General features: G+C 35.5%; 1 protein-coding gene across 2 annotated transcripts in view; it reads right to left on the reverse strand.

Moving 5' to 3' along the window:
* The window catches only part of HYCC1 (hyccin PI4KA lipid kinase complex subunit 1), an 81,143-nt gene that overhangs the window by 16,303 nt on the left and 42,793 nt on the right, over window positions 1-22,047 (reverse strand). For both annotated transcript variants that reach the window (XM_082661643.1, XM_082661644.1), the window contains exons 4-10: window positions 18,406-18,585; window positions 17,469-17,549; window positions 16,853-16,968; window positions 16,384-16,479; window positions 7,864-7,980; window positions 4,809-4,896; window positions 3,950-4,109 (exon numbers count right to left, since the gene is read on the reverse strand). In XM_082661643.1, coding sequence (XP_082517769.1) covers window positions 3,950-4,109; window positions 4,809-4,896; window positions 7,864-7,980; window positions 16,384-16,479; window positions 16,853-16,968; window positions 17,469-17,549; window positions 18,406-18,585 — 838 coding nt within the window. The remainder of the gene's footprint in view (window positions 1-3,949; window positions 4,110-4,808; window positions 4,897-7,863; window positions 7,981-16,383; window positions 16,480-16,852; window positions 16,969-17,468; window positions 17,550-18,405; window positions 18,586-22,047) is intronic.

The raw sequence follows: 22,047 nt of genomic DNA on the forward strand, positions 1-22,047 counted from the left end.
GTTGTTATTTAACAATAATAAGATGATGGCAAGGGATATATGTTCTGAAATGTGTGGAAATGCTAAAGCTAAAGTAATTTTTTACCTTCCAAAAGGACATTTTCCATTAAAATATAAACTATAGATAAATTCTTAACTTTAAGAAAAGAATGGCAGATCTGTGAAGCTTCAGAGAATCCTGAAATATTGATACATTCTAAAAGAGCTCAGAAAAAAATTTTTGAATGCAAATGATTAAAACTGTTCCAAATTAATTTTCGAAAGACTAAACCATGAATTGGTTTTGGCTGTAAAGACAAAGAGATTTTTTCTGTTACAAATAATAAAAAGAATACATGTGATTAACTGCTCCAATTTAATGTATTTGTTTGCGTGTGCAATTTTTGGTGACTCAGATGTGCAAACACACTAATGGCTTAATTATCTATATTCCTTAATGAAAAAGGGAGATGGAAAGAAAAAAAGAAAGTTCTGCTTGGCTGCTTCTGTGGGACAACCTCATTTACTCCTGCCCCTCTTCTCCCCAGTTAGGATGGAAAATGGAGAAAAAAGGAGAGAGGCAATAAATAAAGACATAAATATGGAAGCAACCTAAATGTCCATCGACAAATGAATGAACAAGGAAAATGTGGTATATATACAATGGAATATTATTTATCCATAAAAGAAGGAACTCCTGTCACTTGTAGCAACATGGATGGACCTTGAGGGCATTATGCTAAGAAATAAGTCAGACAGAGAAAGACAAATACCATATGAGATTCCTTATATGTGGAATCTAAAAAAACTCCTAGATACAGAGATCAGAGGTGGGAAGTGGGAGTGGGTGAAATGGGTGAAAGTGATTAACAGGTACAAACTTCCAGTTATAAAAACATAAGTCTTGGGGATGTAATGTACAGCATGGTGACTATAGTTAATAATAAGACTGTATGGTGTATTTGAAAGTTGCTTAGAGAGAAGATCTTACAAGTTTTCATCATGAGGGGAAAAAAGGGTAACTATGTGTGGAAATGCATGTTAACTAGACTTATTGTGATCACATTTCACAATATATCCATATATTGAATCATTATGTTGTAGACCTGAAACTAATGTTATATGTCAATTATATCTCAATTTTTTAAAAGACACAAATAAAAGAAAAAAGAGAAGAAAAAGGGAAGAGATCCAAGAAAAGAAAAAAAAAAGGGCCAATTGCTTTCTTCTTTCCCAGCACTAGCAATAACAAGGAAAAAGACAAGGAGTAAAAAAAAAAAGAGTATTCCTTAAAGTTCATGTTTCTTGTCCCTTCTCCTTCCCCAACCCTCATCATCACTGCCTTAAAGTTGCATATTCCATATTCCTACCGTATGATACAGTTCAGGGTCTGGGAAGAAATCCCTCCTCCTGGGAGGGTTGGTGTGGGAAGGGAATGGTAGGGATAGAGGTGGAACACGAAACACATTTAGCATTCCATGAAACAAAGAAACTCTAAATGTGTTTTCACACAGTCATAAACTAAGCTTACATGCTACAGTGCTGTGCTTCAGAAACATTATAAGATCATAAGGTTTTTGTGGATCACCCTGGAATCCACATGCCCTTTAACATAGTTTCTGCAAAAATTAATGTATAAATAAAATTGTTATAATATATATATATAATTCACATGTGAATGTAATATAATAAACATAATTTATATAAACAAATATAATTTAAAAATCCATTTACAACTTGAGAATGATCTATATATTTAAAAACTATAGTAAAGATACCTATCTTCCCCACAAGAAGCCAGTGTCAGCTAGAGCCCAGGACAATGATAAGGTGTTCAAATAGGAATCAGGACCATGGAGATGAAAAACAGAAAAGCTTTCAATTCAGCAAAACAGGGTAACAATGAAAAATACTGCTCTAGGAAGGAAAGCCAAGACTACTCTAAAAAGGGAGAATGCAACCTACCTGTAGAGATAAATAAGGACCCTGGACTAGGAATATTTTAGAGTCCACTGGATAAAGAGAATTCACACTGCAGAAGAGTGGTAAACAAGACTTAGCTACATTCTACACGCGCCTGACTTGCTTTTCGCAATTCGTTCTCTTTAAATCCTCATCCTTGACTTTTTTTTTATCATAAACAGGAGTTGCCCAAGTGTTAAGAGTTGTTAAGATTGAATAAGTGTAGGGAGACAGGTGACAAGTAAGGTTAAGGCTGTAGCCTTAAGACACTGTGCCAACCCTTCAAGTGGTAGCCAATATAAAATCTGGAAGATATGTAAGAATCTAGTATATACAATATATTGAAGTAGTCTTTTCTTGCTTTGGTAATTTACTGCTATACAATATTTCTGGAAAATTATTTCTATTTTATTGCACAGTACACATCTTATTCCATTAAATGCACTTATGGACACATACACAAATCTTCTTTCACACATACATATGTGCAAATACAATTAAACTTCAATATTTCACATTTTTAACTGCAGGACCTATATTTTTCCCCTAGTTCCCAATATGTCCACCTAAATAGAAAGAAGGGTAAGTGAAAAAGGAATTAAAATTCATTCTTGCATTTCCTGTAGTGGTAATTTTGGAGCAATTATGGCCACAACAGACGCATACGATCTGGGTCATTGCCTCTGTGTATATTTTCACTTGCTAATGCTTAAACAGAAAACGGATCTCTAGGGGAACATGGTGATATCTAATTAAATGACTTTCTACCTGTAATCTAATCCCAAACTGTAGCATAATTTTCACTGAAGAAACTGATGTATGTTTAGACGCTGACTATATGTCTTAAACAGTAGCATAATTTGCCTTGATAATGGCAAATATTTACCACCTCTTTTGTGCCTTCCTAAAGGACTTTCGAGAATTGGTCACATTACTTTAAAAAAGGAAAAGATTGAAAATGATCATTGGTTAAGCTGGAAAATTTCATCATCATTTTTTTTTGGACATACTGTCTCCTAGATTCCCTGAGTAGAAACAATGGCAGCTGTTCTCATCATCAACTTTCTATTTCGTAGTGAATAATCTCACTCTTCTCACTTTTGCATTTTCACTATAGATATCATAGAGACAACTGGAACTATCAAATATACCAAAAGGAGCTACCATTTTCATTGCAGTTTGTAGCAAGGAGAAAACAGACAATCGATTTTGTTTTACTCCAATATATATGTTTGCTTGGAGCAAAGAAATGGCTTTTTGCTTCCCATTCTATGGTTAACTTCTAGGAAAGTGATAGTAATCTCCTTACACTGATTCTTGCCGACTACAACAACTTCTAGGTAGGAGGCGAGTTATAAAAAGAATAAGAAATTAAATAAAAAATAATAAGTTATAAGAGAACAGAGAGAGATGGAAAGCATTAAGAAGGTCATGGTAAATAAAATTCACTTCCAGTAGAATTTTTAAATAATAAAATGAAGCAGTCAAGAAGGGATACTAAAACAAACAATCTTACAAGAAAATTAACTTCTAGAAAATACAAATGCCTAGAGTTGTATCAATACCATGGGATTCTTTACCAAGATGTCCAGAAGAAAATGTTAAAGTCCCTATTGGTTGTTCCATTTCAATATGCAAGTTTACCTGCTAAAAAGTTGAAAAATCAGAAACATTAAGGAATATTTGCAAATAGTTGTGAATAGAAACCCAAAATGTATTAATAATTGAAAAATGCATTTCCTACTCTCCTACTGTGTTGAAATAAAATTTAAGAGCCAATACAATGTTTAAATAAATTTTCATCCGTATATGTAACACAAGGGGCTCTGTATTCTTATTGCCTGCCATTCATGGATAAGAAATGAAAAGTTAAAGGTGATCCAACAGCTCTTTATTCCATGCCACTATGATATTATTTACCAAATTTAGAAGTTACAGCACCTTAAGTACAGAGAAGAAGGGGACAGCAATAACAATCCTCTAATTTGAGGAGTGTTTTATTTCTTACCATGTCTTTTCCACCTATGACCTCTTATTGACATGCTGGTTACTGCATTTCTCGATATTCTAGAGGAAGTTGGTGTGATTTCAACTTGAATACACCTTGTACCCTCCTTACTAGATTTCATGGCACCATGAGGCAATGAAGCCTGTATTGCATTGGCAACCTAAAAAGGAAAAATATAGTTCAAGATTGGCATTAAACAGATGTATTATTATACCCTTAGATAAAACAAGATGTTAAATTCTTTTTTCAATTTGTTTATTGAAGTAGAGCTGATTGACAATGTTGTGCCAACCTCTGCTGTGCAGCAAACTCGCTCAGTTATCCACAGACAGATACATTCTTTATTTATAGTCTCTTCCATTATGGTTTATCCCAGGATATTGAGTATAGTTCCCTGTGTAAGACATTAGGACCATGTTGTTTATCCCAAGATGCTAAATTTTAACAGATTTTTAAAAAGAATAATTCCTTCAAGATCTTTCATAAGATCCTCTAAAATGAGGAGTAAGAACGCAGAAGGAAACATGGTTAAAAATATATGTGATGAAATTTAAAATTCCAAAATACTAAACTATATTTCCAAATACCTAATGCTAATTAATAAATGCAGCTTGAGCATGTTAATGAGAATATTCTTAGAAGTGAAAATGACTATTCATCAGGCTAAGACATTAGCCTAATGAAATTTTCAAATTATATATACCTTTTTCGAGTAACAAATTTTTCCACTATAACAGGAACATGAATCACTGAGTACTGATAATGTATTAATGCACTACAAATGGCTACTTCTCAATTTATAGTTCTAAATTGAGAAATTTTAAATTACAAAATTTACATAAATAAGTGAGACACCTACCAGCAATGGCTCTGGATATAATTCTAGCTGGGCTCTGTATATAATATCATCCAATGCTTTTTGAGCTAGATCCCATTCTCCATTATAACTATAAAATTAAATGAAGTATAATTACTTTAAATTAATTCTATATAACTGAACAAGATATAATGAGAAATTGTTTATCTTTAATAAAGAAAATAATAGATCGTATTAGCACATTGCTTAGCATTCCACCCTCATTAAATATATATTTCTAAATCTTTGAATTCCTTTCAACTGTATCTGAAAGCCTATTAATAGCAAAGAAAATTTTACAGATGTAATTTCTTCTCTAAAGAACATGTCTATTTATAGAACAGATAGCCAAAAAGCTAGGCAATCTCAAAGCACTTTACGCTTTCAAAACAAGTCAGAGCATAATAAATTATATACCTTAGAATAATGTTCAGAACACTGTATGGTCAAACTACTCTGTAACTCCCATGGTTTTTAACGAAAATCTACAACTACTGTGGCTTGCAGCATCCTAAGTAGTTACTTCTTTGCATTCACATAGTCATTTAGAAGTGTACGTGACATATGCTGCAAATATCACAGAGATATTGGGAAAAAAGTGCATGTGTATATTAGTTTTCAAAGATATGGCCAAACTCTTCCTAAAAATTGGCTAAATGATGGAACGGACAGAGAAATAACCACTTGCTCATCTGACAACAAAATAAAGAAGTGTGAATTACATCAAGCGTGCAAGTGAGGCCTAAAAAATGGAAGCAGCATTGTTCTCACCCTAAAAACAAGATAAAGCCAGGTAATCTACAAAATCATAACTTCTCATGAATCCAACAAGGAGCTAAGGTCACAGGGCAACCAAGTAGCCCGAAACCCAATGGCAGCCAGGTGCCCCTGAAGAGAGTGAGGCCACAATGCAGGTGGGTAAAAAGAATTCAGCTAAACTTTTCAACAAATTTCTAAAAGCCAGGTGTGGGCCAGTACAAAAACTCTGGAAGCAGATACAAGGGGACGTCACACCCACTCATAAGCTCTTCTCCACAAACCACCTTTAGGCACTCATAAGAAAAACTAAGCACAGGGCGGGGGACCAGAGAAAGCTGCTCTTGGTAGTGCAGGCCTGAAGGAGAAGAGTGGCCACCAGAGCAGGAAAGACACCAGACAGATCCAGCCAGACACTTTCAGTGGAACAAAAGTTTAAAGCCTTTGGGGAAAGAGCAGAAAAACCCTTTCACCCCGAGGGCGGAGGTGAAGACCAACTCACTCTCGCTGCGAGGGAGAGAAAAAGAAAAAAAGCCTCTGCATGTAGGGGAGGATCAGGAAATCATCCTATGCTGAGAAGAAGGAAGGCCAGAGGTCTCCTACCACTGGAGGAGGGGCAGGACCACTGAGGAACTCCCACCCAGATAAGCAGGGACATAGGGCCTGCTTAGAACTGAGGCTAGACGAGGACAACAGAAAACACCACTTCTCCTCCCTCCCACCCCCAACCAGGCTAGTACACATCTAGAAACATGGAGCAGCACTCTACTGCTGGAGGAGGGGCAAGAACACGGAGAGAGACCCTCTCTGAGGTACAGACATACCCGGAAAGCTAAAAGCTGAGGACGGAGCAAGAGTATTGAGGAAAAACTCTCCAGCAATAAGTAGCAGGTAACATAAAAGGAATTTGGAGTAGGTGGTGCAATATAGGTAATCATAGCAGCAATGAATCCAGTCCCAGCTCACTCCTGCCTACGAAAACTCTACTAGCATCCTAGAAAAGAGGCATATCCATTTCCAGGCATAAATAATATTTATCTCAATCTTTACTGTCCTACCCATGAACAAAATAATGATCAATCAAGTATTACAAAGCACACAAAAAGCAAGAAGAAAACAACCCACTATCAAGAGACAAAAACCAACTGAACCAAATTCAGAGATGACTCAGATGTTGTACTTACTTGGGAAATTAAAATAACTGAGATTAATATATTAAATGCTCTAGTGGAAAAGAGGGACAACATGTATGAACTGATGGGTAGTTTAGTAGAGAGATAGAAACTATAAAAAAAGCCAAATGAAAAGGCTAGAAATAAACACAGTAACAGAGATGAAGAACCCCCTCAGTGGGCTCATTAGTAGACTCAACATAGTCAAGGAAAGAATCAATGAACATGAAGATAGATCAACAGAACTTAATCAGAAACACAAAGCAAAAAGGAGAGAAAATAAAATAGATCAGAGCATCTAAGAGCTGTGGGACAATACTAATGGTCTAACACAGGGGTCAAGAAACTTTTTTTTAAAGAGCCAGATAGTAAATATTTTGGGCTCGTGGGCCATACAGTCTCCACTGCAACTAGTCAACTCTGTCACTGTAGCACAAAAGCAACCACAGACAATACATAAACAAACAGATATCACTGCTTTTCAATAAAACTTTTTAAAAACCAGGGAGCATGCCAGATTTGGCCCAAAGATCATAAATTCTGCCTTCAGTTAAGAAGCTTATAATCTACTGGGGAAAATTAAGGTATCAAGTGAATATAATATAAAGTATAGTAAGATATGTGTAGTAAGAGAAGTACAAAGTAGTAAAAGGGTGCAAAGAAAAATACTAATATCTCAAGTATCAAGTAAGACTGAGCATCAATATTAGAAATTAATAGCAAATTCATAATAAACTTTGATGAAAGAGGCTCTAAGATGTTTCTCAAGAATTAAAATTTCTGGAAATGGAAAAGGGGTATTCATTAGGGAAAAATTGCTACTTGGAAATTACAGCAAAAAAAAAATTGAGTAATGAAGAAAGAAACTGTAAGTGTATTTAGGTGTCACTAATTTTCATTCTGTCCCTGAATTAAAGAAAGACGATGAAGTGTTTTAGTTGGTTACAAATTCTTTAGAATATTAAAAGATATGTTTTAAATAATAAAACTATTATCAAGATATTGATTCATATTTTTTTCACAAAAATATGCTGATTGTTTATTGAGATTATAATATAGCAACAATAAAATAACAGACTATAATTTTCCAAAGAGATCAAAGATTAACTTTGTATATGAAATAAACTTACAAGGCAAAATAAATTCCTGTTAACATTTGCACCATGAATCCTGAAGAAACCGGTACCCTGCTACTTATACCTTTGTATTTTCTTACATGTTGTCGAGGATATCCACAAACACAGATTCTAGAAAGACCAAAATAAATATATTTGTAAAATTAGTAAAAATTAAGGTAATTTATTTTTTAACATTTATAAGCCAACAATGTACGAGGTATGCTCTCATAACAAACCAAACAGCAATGAAACAAAGGATCTTTCAAAACAGAACGTTTGTCTGTAACATTTTACTGAGTAAGTTAGACTGGGAAAAAATGTAGAAAGCTGGGGGTATGTTAATATAAAGTAAGTGAACCAGATTATCAGAGTTGGTTCACTAATTTTGATCAATCATTATTACTGACCAAATTATTAATGATTTTTGGTTACCATAAAACATGAAGCTCAGCACTATTCATCATGAATAGATCAGTGGTATGATCCTCTATTCCCGATAAAGTTCTTGACACAAACTGCAGGCTCCAAAAAAGTATTCTAAAATTAGACTCAAACTTCATACAGTATATCTTAATAAATTTCAGATAGATTGAAAATTTTTATGTTAAAATACCATAAGAGGGGACTTCCCTGGTGGCACAGTGGTTAAGAATCCGCCTGCCAATGCAGGGGACGTGGGTTCGATCCCTGGTCCAGGAAGATCCCACATGCTGCGGAGCAACTAAGCCCATGCGCCACAACTACTGAGCTTGCGCTCTAGAGCGCATGATCCACAACTACTGAGCCCGCGTGCCACAACCACTGAAGCCCGCGCGCCTGGAGCCCGTGCTCTGCAATGAGAAGCCCACGCACTGCAACAAAGTGTAGCCCCCGCTCGCCACAACTAGAGAAAGCCCACGTGCAGCAACGAAGACCCAATGCAGCCAAAAAAAACCCAAAAAAAGTAACATACTATCATCAGGGAGTGAAAAGGAAAGAATAAGAGGAATGTATAATTATCCCCACATTTATTGGGGGGGTTGGATAGCTGGCTGGCTGGTAGTGCCACTAAATCAATTAGGACAAGTAACACATACTGTTTTGGAAGGTGCTAAGTTTCAGATATGTTTATTTTTAGGTATACAATATAGGTATCAGTTTTGTCTTTCATGTCCTCTCTCCCACCCCCAACGTCTTCCATTAATAGTACCTCTATCCCTCTTACCTTTAGGAAGTAGTCACCCCCTATAAAATTAAGTATAACCATGTGATTATGGTGAGGCTGACAATAAAACTGCCTGTGACAAGAGATCGCTACTCTGAGATCTATTTTTCCCTTCTTCCTTTTAATAACATATATAAAGGCACACTCTCCTCCACACTCCCCAACCAATTTTAACTAGAACTATGGCCACCTGCTAGAGACCATATTTCCTAGGCTTCCTTGCATCTAAGTGTGACCATGTGACTAGTTCTGGACAGTGGTCTGTTAACTGAAGTCGTATGACTTCTAGGCTGTACCCTTAAAAGGCAGCTGCTTGCCTTCCACTCTCTCTTTCTCCCTGCTTTCAGGATACAAGGCAGATGTAATAGTAGTGATTCATCACCATACAGACAAGAGTAAGACCATAGGGAATGGTAGAATCCCAAGAAAGAAGGAGCCTGAATACTTTAGAAACAGAGCCAATCTGCCCTCAGACCATCTATCAGCTTGGACTTTTATGTGAAAGAAAAATAACCACTTTATTTAAGTTACCATTATTTCTGTTAAAACAGCCAAACCAAAATTTAACCTGATACAGTACTCTTCCAATAATGCTACTATGCAACTTGGCCCTATAGGGGTTTGTATAAGCTTCAGATGGCACAATCGAAACTTTTGCTGGATTGTTTTTCATAGTGAACCTGGGAGAGATGCTCTTTTTCCTGCGTTCACTAAAGGAAGACAATGTAAGCTTTTAGCTGCCTGTGGTCACTGCTCTTACCACACAGAAGAAGCCTATCTTCAGTAAAAAAAAAAAAGTACAATGCCAACAGATGAAAATGAGGTAAGAGAGAGAGAGGAGAGAATAGCCTGATAACAGTTGAGCCTCTGCATCTAGTTGACCCTGAGGCCAGTTCCATCCCTGCTCTTCCCAAGTACTAACAGCCAAAAATTTTCCCTTTGATATTAGGTAGTTTTACGTAGGTATCTGTCAGTTGCAAGAGAAAGAGTTCTAACTCTTACAAGGTATCTATGGGACATCTTGATGAAGATGTTTACTGAACTGGATACACAGGTTTAGAAATCAGGAAAGAAGTATAGGATTTAAGAAAGAGAATATGGTCAGAAAAATAAGTTATTGCTGTTATTACACAACTTTTAAAAAACAACATTGCCATAGCTCTAGGATGGTCAATCAACTTTTAAATTTACTTTAGGTAAGAACTAGAGAGATAGTTCTCTCAATTCACAAAAGAAATAGGATTCCAGGTTCTCTTGTTTTCTCTACTAACTACCTATAAGGAAATAAGCAGTTATCTGTTAGAGGCTGTATTTACTTCTTTATTCAGAAGTGCAAAGGGTTAGTGTCTTAGTCCGTCTGGGCTGTTATAACAAAATACAACAGACGGAGTAGTTTATAAACAACAAAAATTTATTTCTCATAGTTCTAGAGGCTGGAATCACAAGATCAGGGTATCAGCATGGTCGGGCGAGGGCCCTCTTCAAGGTTGGAGAGTTCTTGTTATATCTTCACATGGCAGAAGGGGAGAGAGAGATCTGGCTAAGAACACTAATCCCATTCTCAAAGGCCCCACCTCCTAATACCATCACGTTGCGCATTAAGATTTCAACATAAGAATCTGGGGATGGGGGGAACACAAACATTCAGATCATAGCAGTTAGGGGGTTTTGTTTGTTTGTTTTTTAGCAGTTAGTTTTTAATAACTACTAAAACTTTACCCAAACTGTAGCAAGTGACTTCAGGAATTTTTCATTTATCAATGAAAAATTTTTAAAAAATAAAAACTGAATTATTCCTTTAATCATAATTTTACTTAATGGATCACAAATCTGAAGTGGAAGAGATCATCTATCATTCGTTCATTGAACAAATAGTTACTAAGTTTTTACTGTATGCCAGGCATTTCTCTTGAACTCTAAGGAGACAGCAGTGAAAAAAACACCAAAGTTCCTGACCTCATGATATTCCAGCAGTTGACAGGCTATACCAAGTGAACAAACAAGGTAATAACAGTGTTATAAGTGCTAAAAGGAAATAAACTGGGGTGGGAAGGTGCTACTATAGAAAAGATGATAATGGAAGATCTCTCCAAGGAGGTAACATTGAGCTGAGACCCAAAATAATCTAGTGCTAGCCAGCTGCAGCATAACTCATAAGGGCAACTCTTTACCCTCTTTTCTCCAGTCCTTTTTTTTTTTTTAAAATAATTAATTTTTGGCTGCTTTGGTTCTTCGTTGCTGTGCGCGGCTTTCTCTAGTTGCGGTGAGCGGGGGCTACTCTTCGTTGCGGTGCACGGGCTTCTCATTGTGGTGGTTTCTCTTGTTGTGGAGCACGGGCTCTAGGCGCAAGGGCTTCAGTAGTTGCGGCACGTGGGCTCAGTAGTTATGGCTCGCGGGCTCTAGAGCACAGGCTCAGTAGTTGTGGTGCACGGGCTTAGTTGCTCCGCGGCATGTGGGATCTTCCCGCACCAGGGATTGAACCCGTGTCCCCTGCACTGGCAGGCAGATTCTTAACCACTGCGCCACCAGGGAAGCCCTCTCCTGTCCTTGCTTTTAATAATTAAGAATTCTGATTTACTCATCAGTACTCTGAATGCTCTCTTCAAAGATATTCTTTTCACATAGATCCTTCACTGAATTTACATAAAACGCAGAACAAAGCAAAAACAATCAACAAAGCTACATGTCACATGAATGCCTGACTCCTCTGTTCATCAGAGGGTATCCTGAAGTTGCCTGACTTCCCTTTACAAATCCAAAGCATAAGGACTCGACCTTACGAAGAGCAGCTGAGTGGCCTAACCTCCACTGCTATATTAAACTTACTCTGCAGTCACGTATAGGTATCTCCCAAATTCACAAACCATGATAAAATAAAATTCCTTTTAGAAGGCATATTTGTCAATACATTTCTGGAAGAAGTTCTAAGTATCAATTTGTAAGTGAGGGAAACTACTGCCATGATTCTCATTCTCTGTTGAGAGATACTATCTCTTTCTTAGACTGAGAGAAAACCTGTGAGATTGTTCTCAATATACTGAATTACAAACCACAAAATGATTAGAAAGCCCAATTCCAGTGGGGCTGACTGGAGAGAGTATTTATTTAGAACTTAAAGTAGAAAAGTAAATAGATTAACTACTATCATTAGATCATCAGACCAGTAAGTAGAAACTAGCTAGAAAAAAAGGGAAACAATGATTTTTCTATTTTTTAACTTGAGAAATATTTAAAATTTGGTCCAGTTCTATTTCGTATCCATCTGGATAAAATACATAGACTATGAAATAAAACTAACCAATTTCAAAACCTCTTCCTTTTCTGCTCTGCTTTTTAAATAGTGAGGAGAGGGGAGGTGAGGAGAAGGCCAGGAGAGCAGAAAAAGTGGGGGAATAAGGGAGAAAAGAGAAAATGGAAGAAATTCCTACACAGTAATGAGCACTTTTCTGTTCTTATGCTTCTGCTCTTTGAAATTAGGAGCCTAATAAAGGCTGCATCTTCTATCACTTTCCTCAAGAGAATACCATATACAAAAATAGTGCTCAAGTTGCTGGAGAAGAGATTATCTCAGATGGGTTGTAAAGGAAGGATGGAGAAGATTTACAATGGTGGAAAGGTGTACAAAGTAAATAATAAGCAATGAAAAGTCAACTGTAGGTTCTTTCAACAAGGAATTTCCTAGTATAAGATATGCTCTAGAACAGCTGGCAACTGCAAACAGGTGGGAAAAAAGAAAGAGCGGCTGTGTATCTAGAGTGAACATGTGTGTTCATCATTGGGGTGCTAGCTGTCATTTATTGAATGATAACAAAGTGACATACACTGTGCTAAGAGCTTGTTCTCTCTCTCTCTCTCTCTCTCTCTCTCTCATTTTATCAGGCAGGAAAATTAATCCACAAGATGGTTTATTTGCACAAAGCTGTCCCTAATAGACAGAAAACAAGAAGAAATCTGTTCAGTGGTCAGGAAGGCTGATTTAGGAATCAAGAGTGGGTCAGTGTTTCATTACAGGTTCACAGGAACAAATACACTGATCAAGAATCCCTAGCAGTACATATTCAAGTCAGTCACCGAGGTGACTCACCAAGTGAACAAAATCAGGACAGTCCCTTAGACAATGGGGGAAAATTTAATTTACAGCTTAGTACAGTTTCATCTTTAATATTTATATTCTACATCAAAAGGCAAGATAAGCCATTTCTTAAACACAATTGTATTAAAAGAGATGCTCAAAAAAGAAAAAAAAAGAAAAAACTATTTCCTCAAATTTAGAGGACTTAGGAATATACTAATAAAACTTATTTGTAGTATTGTTGGGTATGTTGCTTTTAGGAGGGCCATATGTAATATTTAGTACTAGCAGAAAATAAAAACTTGTTGACTAAAACTCAGTCTACCTCTTGCCTCCTTTCAGATCTCTCTTCTAGTGGTCCATGCACATATGCAGGAGGAAAACACAGGCTATCAAGCTGGCCATCAGTCTGCTTACAGTTAACTGAAGCAAAGCTTATAGTTAACTGAACAGATTTTTGACCAGCAGAATAGATTTGTATGTATGCGTGGAGGGTGGGAAGTGTCCAGGATTGTTTTAATTCCACGATTCATTACAATCAGAAGGTTAAAAAAAGAACAGAACACATTTGTCACTGAACCTAGCTCAGGTATTCCACGAAATTTTTCTGGTTGTATTTATGTGTCCTTCCTCCTAGATAACCCAGTCTATCATTTTGGTATAATTATCATCAACAACCAAACTAATCAGCAATCTGAAACAACTGCCACATGGCCAAAACAACTTGATTTGCCATAACACAGTGTGATCACTTTATTTTATTCTTCAGGAAAACCTGCACCAGGACTAAGATCATGAGGAATCTCTTGTACTTTAACTATCATAATCATTTATAACTTACTTATCACCATAGTTCTATAACTAATTTTCCTTCCATAGCTCTGGACTAGGCTTTGCTTGATTAGATACTAGTGCTTTCTAGTTCTTTGCCATACATCTTTAAAGTGTACACCTTAATTAGAATATTTGATAAATGATTAAGGGAATCCAGAGTTAAGAGAAATAAATAACTAGATTTTAAACTATTGAGAATACAGTAATAGGGAATCTAAAACAAAAACAAAAGCAAACTAAAAAAGATGGAAACAATGAATTTGATGGAGTTCCTATTACATCATGTTCTGTGGCTTAAGAGTTAGCATTATTAAATAGTTTAAGTCTTTTGAATTACATAGATCTCTTTCCTCCCTCATTTTCTTATAGCTAGTGAGTATACAAGAGTTTTTCTTGTGGCATAGAATTAATGTAATATGTTTCTACTAAAACCTTCCTCGGCCAAAATCCTATAGCTAGTTTTCAAGTAATCGGTGTTTCTATTTGTTTTCAAAACCAGCTCTTACTTGTGTTCTTAAAGGATAATCTAAGTCCCTGGTTAGTTAAATTGATATATTAGCAATTTTCTACCCAGAACATAAAAGTAATTATACTGAAGATAGTGCATTCGAGTTACACAGGACAGAAACCAGTGACACATGTTCTTTCCTAACTTTGCCATCAGTCATTTCAGGAAAACATCAACAGTGGTCCTTATATAGGAAGTTGTGTTAGAACATTTGTATGTATTAGAATGTTAGAGCTTCAAGCATATTAGAATATTCCTGGGTCCTACCATCTAAAATACTGCTTTAAAGTAGTGTGTTTTAAGCTCTACAGGTGAAAAGTTCCTGCATCTAACTACTCCTTAAGCCAATGTTTCTGAAGTGTTGGTTCTTACACTCATTTGAGTGCATAACAACATTTTCACTGGACCATAATGAAATGAGAAACAAGGAATGCTAAACATCTCACTTTTGGCTTATAAACTGTTGTCCTTCCCTTCCATTCTACCCCTTTTGGGTGTTAAAATACTCTCCCCTTTCATTAAATAATGTTGATGGTAGATATTTATAATACAATGACTTGACAGAAGACAAAGTCGGCAACACCATGTAAATACCCACTTCAGCTTTCTTGAAATTTTACAGATCTGTGAAATTCAAAAACTCTGGGCACCTCTAAATTTAAAATATTTAAAACAAGAAACATATTAGAAAGAGTAAGTGAGAGAGATGGCACACTGGTACCATCTTCTAAGGTGCAGCAAATGTACTTGTGCTCCAATTCAGGAAATATCTGAATGACTCTCCACTTCTCTATCTTCTCTAATAAGCCCCCTGCCTTGTTACCTCCCTCTCCCTCTCCCTGGTCCTATGTGGTTTTCTATCTTATTCAATAGAATCAATTTAGGTTTTTTGTTTGTTTTGTTTTGACTTCATTTCTAAGTATTGCTCTATGCACCCTCCCTCTTACTAACTTTCCAAAGCTACATTTTCTAAATAAGTTTCCCAAATCTAAATTATTTTACAAGTTCCTTAATTCTATATTTTCCCTTATTTACTTGAATTACCAAAGGCATTTTCTCTGCCTTGTTTTTTTTGTTTTCTTTTGTTTTTGTTTTTTTAAAAAAAGGTAACAGGGACTTCCCTGGTGGTCCAGAGGTTAGGACTCCTCGTTTTCACTGCTGAGGGTGCAGGTTCAGTCCCTGGTTGGGGAACTAAGATCCCGCAAGCCATGCAGTGCGGACAAAAAAAAAAAAGTAACATCTTCAACACAGAAAATGTAGAGAATGACAGAAAAATCACACAGGAAAAAAATTAAAATAAACTATAATTCCACCAAGTAGATATAACTATTGTTAATATTCTGGTCATCTTCAGTCAACGCTGGAATCACACCATATATACTATCATTAAGTACTCTTTTAAATCAGAATTCTTAAATATTTGCATAGTATACACAAGGATTACCATAATTTACTTAACCAAGCTCTTGGCTAAATTTTTTTTAACACGAAAAGTTTAAAAACCAGTATCTCTTACTTCCTTCTTGGTACCAAATTAGAGCACAAAGAAAATAACTACCTAGATAGATAGATAGATAAACAGACAGATAAAAAAGCAAACAAAACAGAAGCCAACCACATGCCAAAAACTGAAAGGTCATAATCGTTCCATTCTTTTAATTATACAGTATGATCCTTTTCTAATTAAATATTCTATTGAAATGTTATTCAGCTTTACCCGCTTCACTGTGTTTTTTGTGACTTCATTGTGTTTTTAGGGAGCTTTCTGTATGTCAACTACGTGGAGCTTTATATTAACCTATTTAGTGTTTCAAGCAAATGATTAAACAAAACAAAAATAACTTAGATATGTAACAAACTAGCAATCCTAGATTCGCATATTTCAATACTAAAAACATTTGAATTTTAATTTACCTTGAACAAATTTGACACAGTGATTGAAGAGAAACACTGGGCATATAAGTTAGGGCAGCATTGTAACACAACAAAAGGAATGTCAACACTTCAAACCTAAAGATAAACCAAAAGAATATTTACAAATCTTGAGAATTCTTAGAAGTCAACTGTAATTAAGCAAGCATTGGGGAGGGATATTATGTTACAAAACAGACCTGTACAATATAATCACACCAATAAGAATACAAAACTGAAAGAAAAAAGTAACAGTCATATGAAAATTATCTTAAAAATTCAATGTTCCAGATGACATCTGAAGCAAAGTGTAAGTGACAAATCGGGAAGATGTGTTTTTCTCTTGTATAAAATGACTCAACATTTTAAAAATTGTTACATACAACTTATTAAACATTATTTATAAATCTACTGAAATAATTTCTTAAAAAATTAGCATGGTACAATAGCAGGTTATGTCTCCACAGTATACCTATTCTGTGCTGTCAGCATCTCCCTTTGGGGGTGAGGTCCGCTGTACACAACTTTTGACAAGCCATGCTGGGATAGGGCGCTCTCGGTCAGAGCCATGGACCCAATGCTGGAAGGCTAAAGAAAAGACATGTGAATAAAGAAAAAACCATTCTGTTGAAGATGTGGTATTTAGAATATATACACCAGTAAGAATGACTGCCATGAACATCATACATCTTGGAAATATTCAGACTGCCTACTAAGTATTCTGCTCAAAGATTTAACAAATAATTAAAAACAAACTACAAATAGAAATACAAAATAGTTTAACTTTAAAAATTCTACCCCAGAAATACATAATTGCCACACATAAAAAATCTAATCTTATCTGTCAGGAGAAGGGGAGAACATTTCAAAATGAACACTTTTAATAGATCTTTTAAAATCAGGTTTTAGTTCAATGATTTTGATTGCCCATTTTTACTTTGGGAATAGCCAATACTTTGTGTGGTGTTTTATACTTTTTAAGGCACTAATAAACTGATAAAATTTTTTGTCTCAATAACCAGACCCTAATTTATAGCAACTTCAAATCTTAGGACCAATAAACTTACTTTGATAAAAATGTCACTTACCTCATGATATACAGATGGTTTGGATAAAGATGGAATCGTAAAACTCAATACTTTGCTATGTCCCTGTTTGTCAACTATTTCCTACAAAAATGAAAGAAAATATCTTACAATATTTATTTTTTACACATAAATTTAAAAGCTGAATTTAAACTGTTAGTCTAAAAAAAAAAAAGACCTGAGAAGAAAGGAATTTTAAATTCAGCTAAAATCTTAAACTGTGATAATCGATTATTCACAAATACTAGGAGTTAACCTTCTCCTTAAAATGTAAGTAACATAGTTTTAAGGATGAAATACAGACGCAGTGTGGTAATAATCATTGATTTTTTCTCATGTAAGAAGTTCTACTTTCTAAATCAATTAACATAGTTATGAAATACATTATGAAATGACCCTTAAATTTTTTTTTCCACTTTAAAAAGTACAAACCTTAAGTATGTATCTAGAATATTGTACTATTTAATATACAAACACTATTAGTAATGCAAACTATATATTTTAAATGAATGGTGTGAAGTCTGGAGACAGTCCAGATTTTACAGAATTATCATTGGTAGATATTAGACTAGATCTTTTCTCCCAAACTGTCTGTGAAGGTCACAATAGACAATTTATACACAGTGGATTTTAAGTTTAAAAAATTGAAAACTCAACACTGGTATTTTCAGATACCTCCATAAAATCATTTAAATGGACTGATTCTTAGTCTCCAATCAATCAAAAAATGTATATTTACATAATTGTATGTATGCCCATATAGTCTTCAACCTCCAGAAAGTTATTTTTGGGAGAATGAGCTACGAGTCATTTGATGTATTAAAAATAAATATTAGCTTTACTAAAATGAAAAATAGTTGCCAATATGCATTCATTTTTGTTGAAAGGGTTATATGCTTGGCTTTTGTCAGAAAACATTTTAACTATATTAAATACAAACCAAATTGTAAACCCCTAGGAGAAGAGCTTCAATGCATCCACTGCTATGCACATTTCTGCTGGCTGAGACGGCAAGGTAGCACCAAATCAGTTCTGGAAGAAACTGCAGTGTAAATCGAAGCAACTGCTCCTCTCCGCTGCGATAGAATTCAAAGAGCTGGTGACAGACAGGTTCTAGCAACTGCAAGAAAGACAAAATATTCATTCACAGACTGGACTGTATTTGAATGACACTGATGTATTAAATATAAAAGGTTTTCCCTGATTGGTAATTACTGAAATATACAAATGTTTCCATTTTTTGGAAACACAAAACTATTCACAGCTAAGCTATTTAGTAATGAACTCTAGTGGAAGGCCAAACTGCAAACTAAGTGTATACTGAAGCACTTTATAAACTCTAAAACATTCTGTAACTCGAAGGTAGTATTGTTATTAAAACCGTATCTTTTAAAATTCCTAAAATAGATAGGCTGTGAGAAGTTCCTTCCTGAATGTCCTTGCTTCCAGATAAAACATGTCAATATAAATGATTGGCTACAGGGTTGGAGAAATTGAAATGGGAGTCCTAGGGAGTTACTGTCTCATTGCCCTCCTGAGTTATAACTAGGCAGCATGGGACAGCAATGACCAGTATGTGGAGGGAGAAGCTGAATAATATAAAGCCCCTAGGTCTAGTTTCTTACTGTAACCATGGTTAATTCCCCTGGATGATCTAAACGTTGCTATCATTTTATTTTAAACTTGATTTGGACTTACTGATAGCCTTTTTTTCCCCCCACCACACTCCCCCAGCTACCCAGTTAACAGAGCTGACTGTATCTTTATAACAGACATTTTTTTAAAAAATCAGAAAGTCAAGATAAGAGACTCTTATAGGTAAGTATTATCTTAAAGCATATATAATCACACACGTCATTAACGAATATGTCAGGGCTACTTTTCAAACAAGCAGGCTACTATTATATTTTAAGCGAATGGAAGTTCATTCACTTCACTAACTTAGGCAATAGATTGACGTCAATTTACGAAACAGATTTTCTACTGCCAATAATTGGAATGAACAGGAACTAAAGTGGATGTTTTGATTTCAAAAAAGTTCAATATGTAAAGCAAACCGGGTATAATTAAAGTCAGTATTACAGAAAAAGTTATACTTTAATAAATATTGACTAAATCAAACTGGTCTTTCCTATTGAAAAACTATCTTCTGACAGTTAAGGAACATTTTTCCACTCTCAGAATGGTCATCAGAGTGCAACAGGTGTCCACTGTGGCATGGCAAAGGCAAAAGGAAACTGCAGGGTCAGAGGCAAAGTAACCCCATTCACAGATAGCAAGGAAAGTTTTTAGGGTAGGAATTTGGAAGAATGGAGAGGGGGATGGTGGAAGAAAGACTGGTAGGGGAATGTTTAGCTTTCAGGATGGAGTTTTAAAATTTCTTTGTGGACCAGGGTCGATAATCTTGTACTGTGGTGTAATATCGGTCTTCTCTAAATACCACGGAAAGCTTTGATTAAATCAATTAATATAGTCTAAAAATTATCTGCAAGCTTGTGAAACTTTATGCTGAAAATTTATTCAATAGGCTGCATGAACACATAATCAATTTTAATCAAAACACTCCAAAAGGCCTTTTAAACTGGTTTAAAATCTAAAATTAAATGGAGTTTTGGTTTATGAAAGCAGAACCAAATGAAGACAGATTCAAAAGGGATGCAGAAGTTATATATTGCAATGAGATTATATGAAATTATGCATATCAAAACACTAGAGGTAAATACCAGTATCTGTGCAGGATTTTACAGCTTGCAAAGTACGTTCACATATATGAACCCATTTAATTCCCACAATATTATATGGTACAATGTCATTACCCTCATGTATACTTTCTACATAAGGAAATTGAGACAAAGAAGCTATCAACTGAAATCAAAAACATCACACAGCCCATGTCTGACTGAAGGCAAGGCTTTCTAACTCCTTTATAAACATACCTGAAAAATGTCGGAAAAGAATAAAACAATATACAATATGGGAAACACAAGCAGTGTCTGACTTATCTAACCTGAATATATATATATATATATATATATATATATTTTTTTTTTTTTTTTTTTTTCGATATGCAGCCTCTCACTGTTGCGGCCTCTCCCACTGCAAAGCACAGGCTGCGGACGCGCAGGCTCAGCGGCCATGGCTCACGGGCCCAGCCGCTCCGCGGCACGTGGGATCCTCCCGGACTGGGGCACGAACCTGCGTCCCCTGCATTGGCAGGCAGACTCTCAACCACTGCGCCACCAGGGAAGCCCTAACCTGAATATATTTGAGACAAGCAATGGAGCATTAGAACATGCTGTATTCCTAGTGTCTTGCTTGAACTTTTGAATTATTTTCTCATGAAAACATTGTTATACTCGGTGGGTAGGTTTCATAATACTGTTAAGAGAGAACTGCACCTCAAGTATATTTTGATGTGCTAAATGGCCTTTTTATGGTCTAAACATCATGTACCTTCTTTCCATTCTAAAATACATTCTGAATTCTGAAACAACTGAGTTACAAATGAACTTTTACAACAATCTATTCATAAGTAAGAAGCTGTATCTTAAGAGAGAATTTTAATGGTAACAGAAATGTATCATAAAAATGCCTTTAAATGACTAAAGCAGGGATAGAAGATGGAAAAGAGCTAAGTTTGGGTAAATTCACAAGAGAATCTTCCAAACTTTTTTTGAATTGAGAATACAGGTAGGAAACAGATACAGAAAAGTTGGAGGGCACTACTCTTCATGTGCCAGTAGCCAATGAACTGACCTCCTCTCACTCTGGGATTGCTATGCCTAGAAGATTTTATGCGGTTTTTTCAAAAAAAACAGCTGGTTTCATAACAGACTTGAGCATTGTTAGCCTCTAATCCTATGCCTATCTTAGTCAATTAAAAGCACTGGTTAAGGAAATTTCATTGTATCCATAAACTGCCTCTTTACAGTTTCTTGAGCCTGCCACACATACCTGCCTCAGGGCCTTTGCACTTACTATTCCCTCTCTGGAAAGCTCTTGCCCCAGTTTAGTTTTCTTCCTCTAATTCACTCAGACCTTAATTCAACCATCACCTCCTCAGTCCCAACACATACTTCCCCTACTCTGCTTTATTTATCTTCACAGTTTTATCACTGACATTTTATTATACATTTAGGTATTTGTTTAATGTTTCTTTCACCTACCAGAATACAAGTTCTAATCTATAAGAAAAAGAATTTGTTCTGTTTTGTTCACTGCTACATTTCTAAGTGATTTCTGGCACACTATATGTCTTCAATAAATATTTATCAAATGAATTTAACTGAATAATGAAAAAGTACTACTTGTAAAATCCAAATACCAAATTTCCCAGACTTCATATAACCGCAGAATCAACGTTCCAAATTTCAAAAATGCCAAAAGACAATGACGGCAACTTTTTGGGAATATCTCCACTTTAAGACACAAAATGTTCTAAAGAGCAAAAGGAAGGTTATGATGTTAAAGTAGACACTGCTATATTGTAGAAGCACTTCTAAGTACATTTTTAAAGACTGAGTTGTCTTTTTAAGAATACAGAATACACACTGTCTTTACCACATTCATCAGGCTAAAAACA

Source organism: Grampus griseus, assembly GCF_964374135.1.
Source record: "Grampus griseus genome assembly, chromosome: 9".
NCBI lineage: Eukaryota > Metazoa > Chordata > Mammalia > Artiodactyla > Delphinidae > Grampus > Grampus griseus.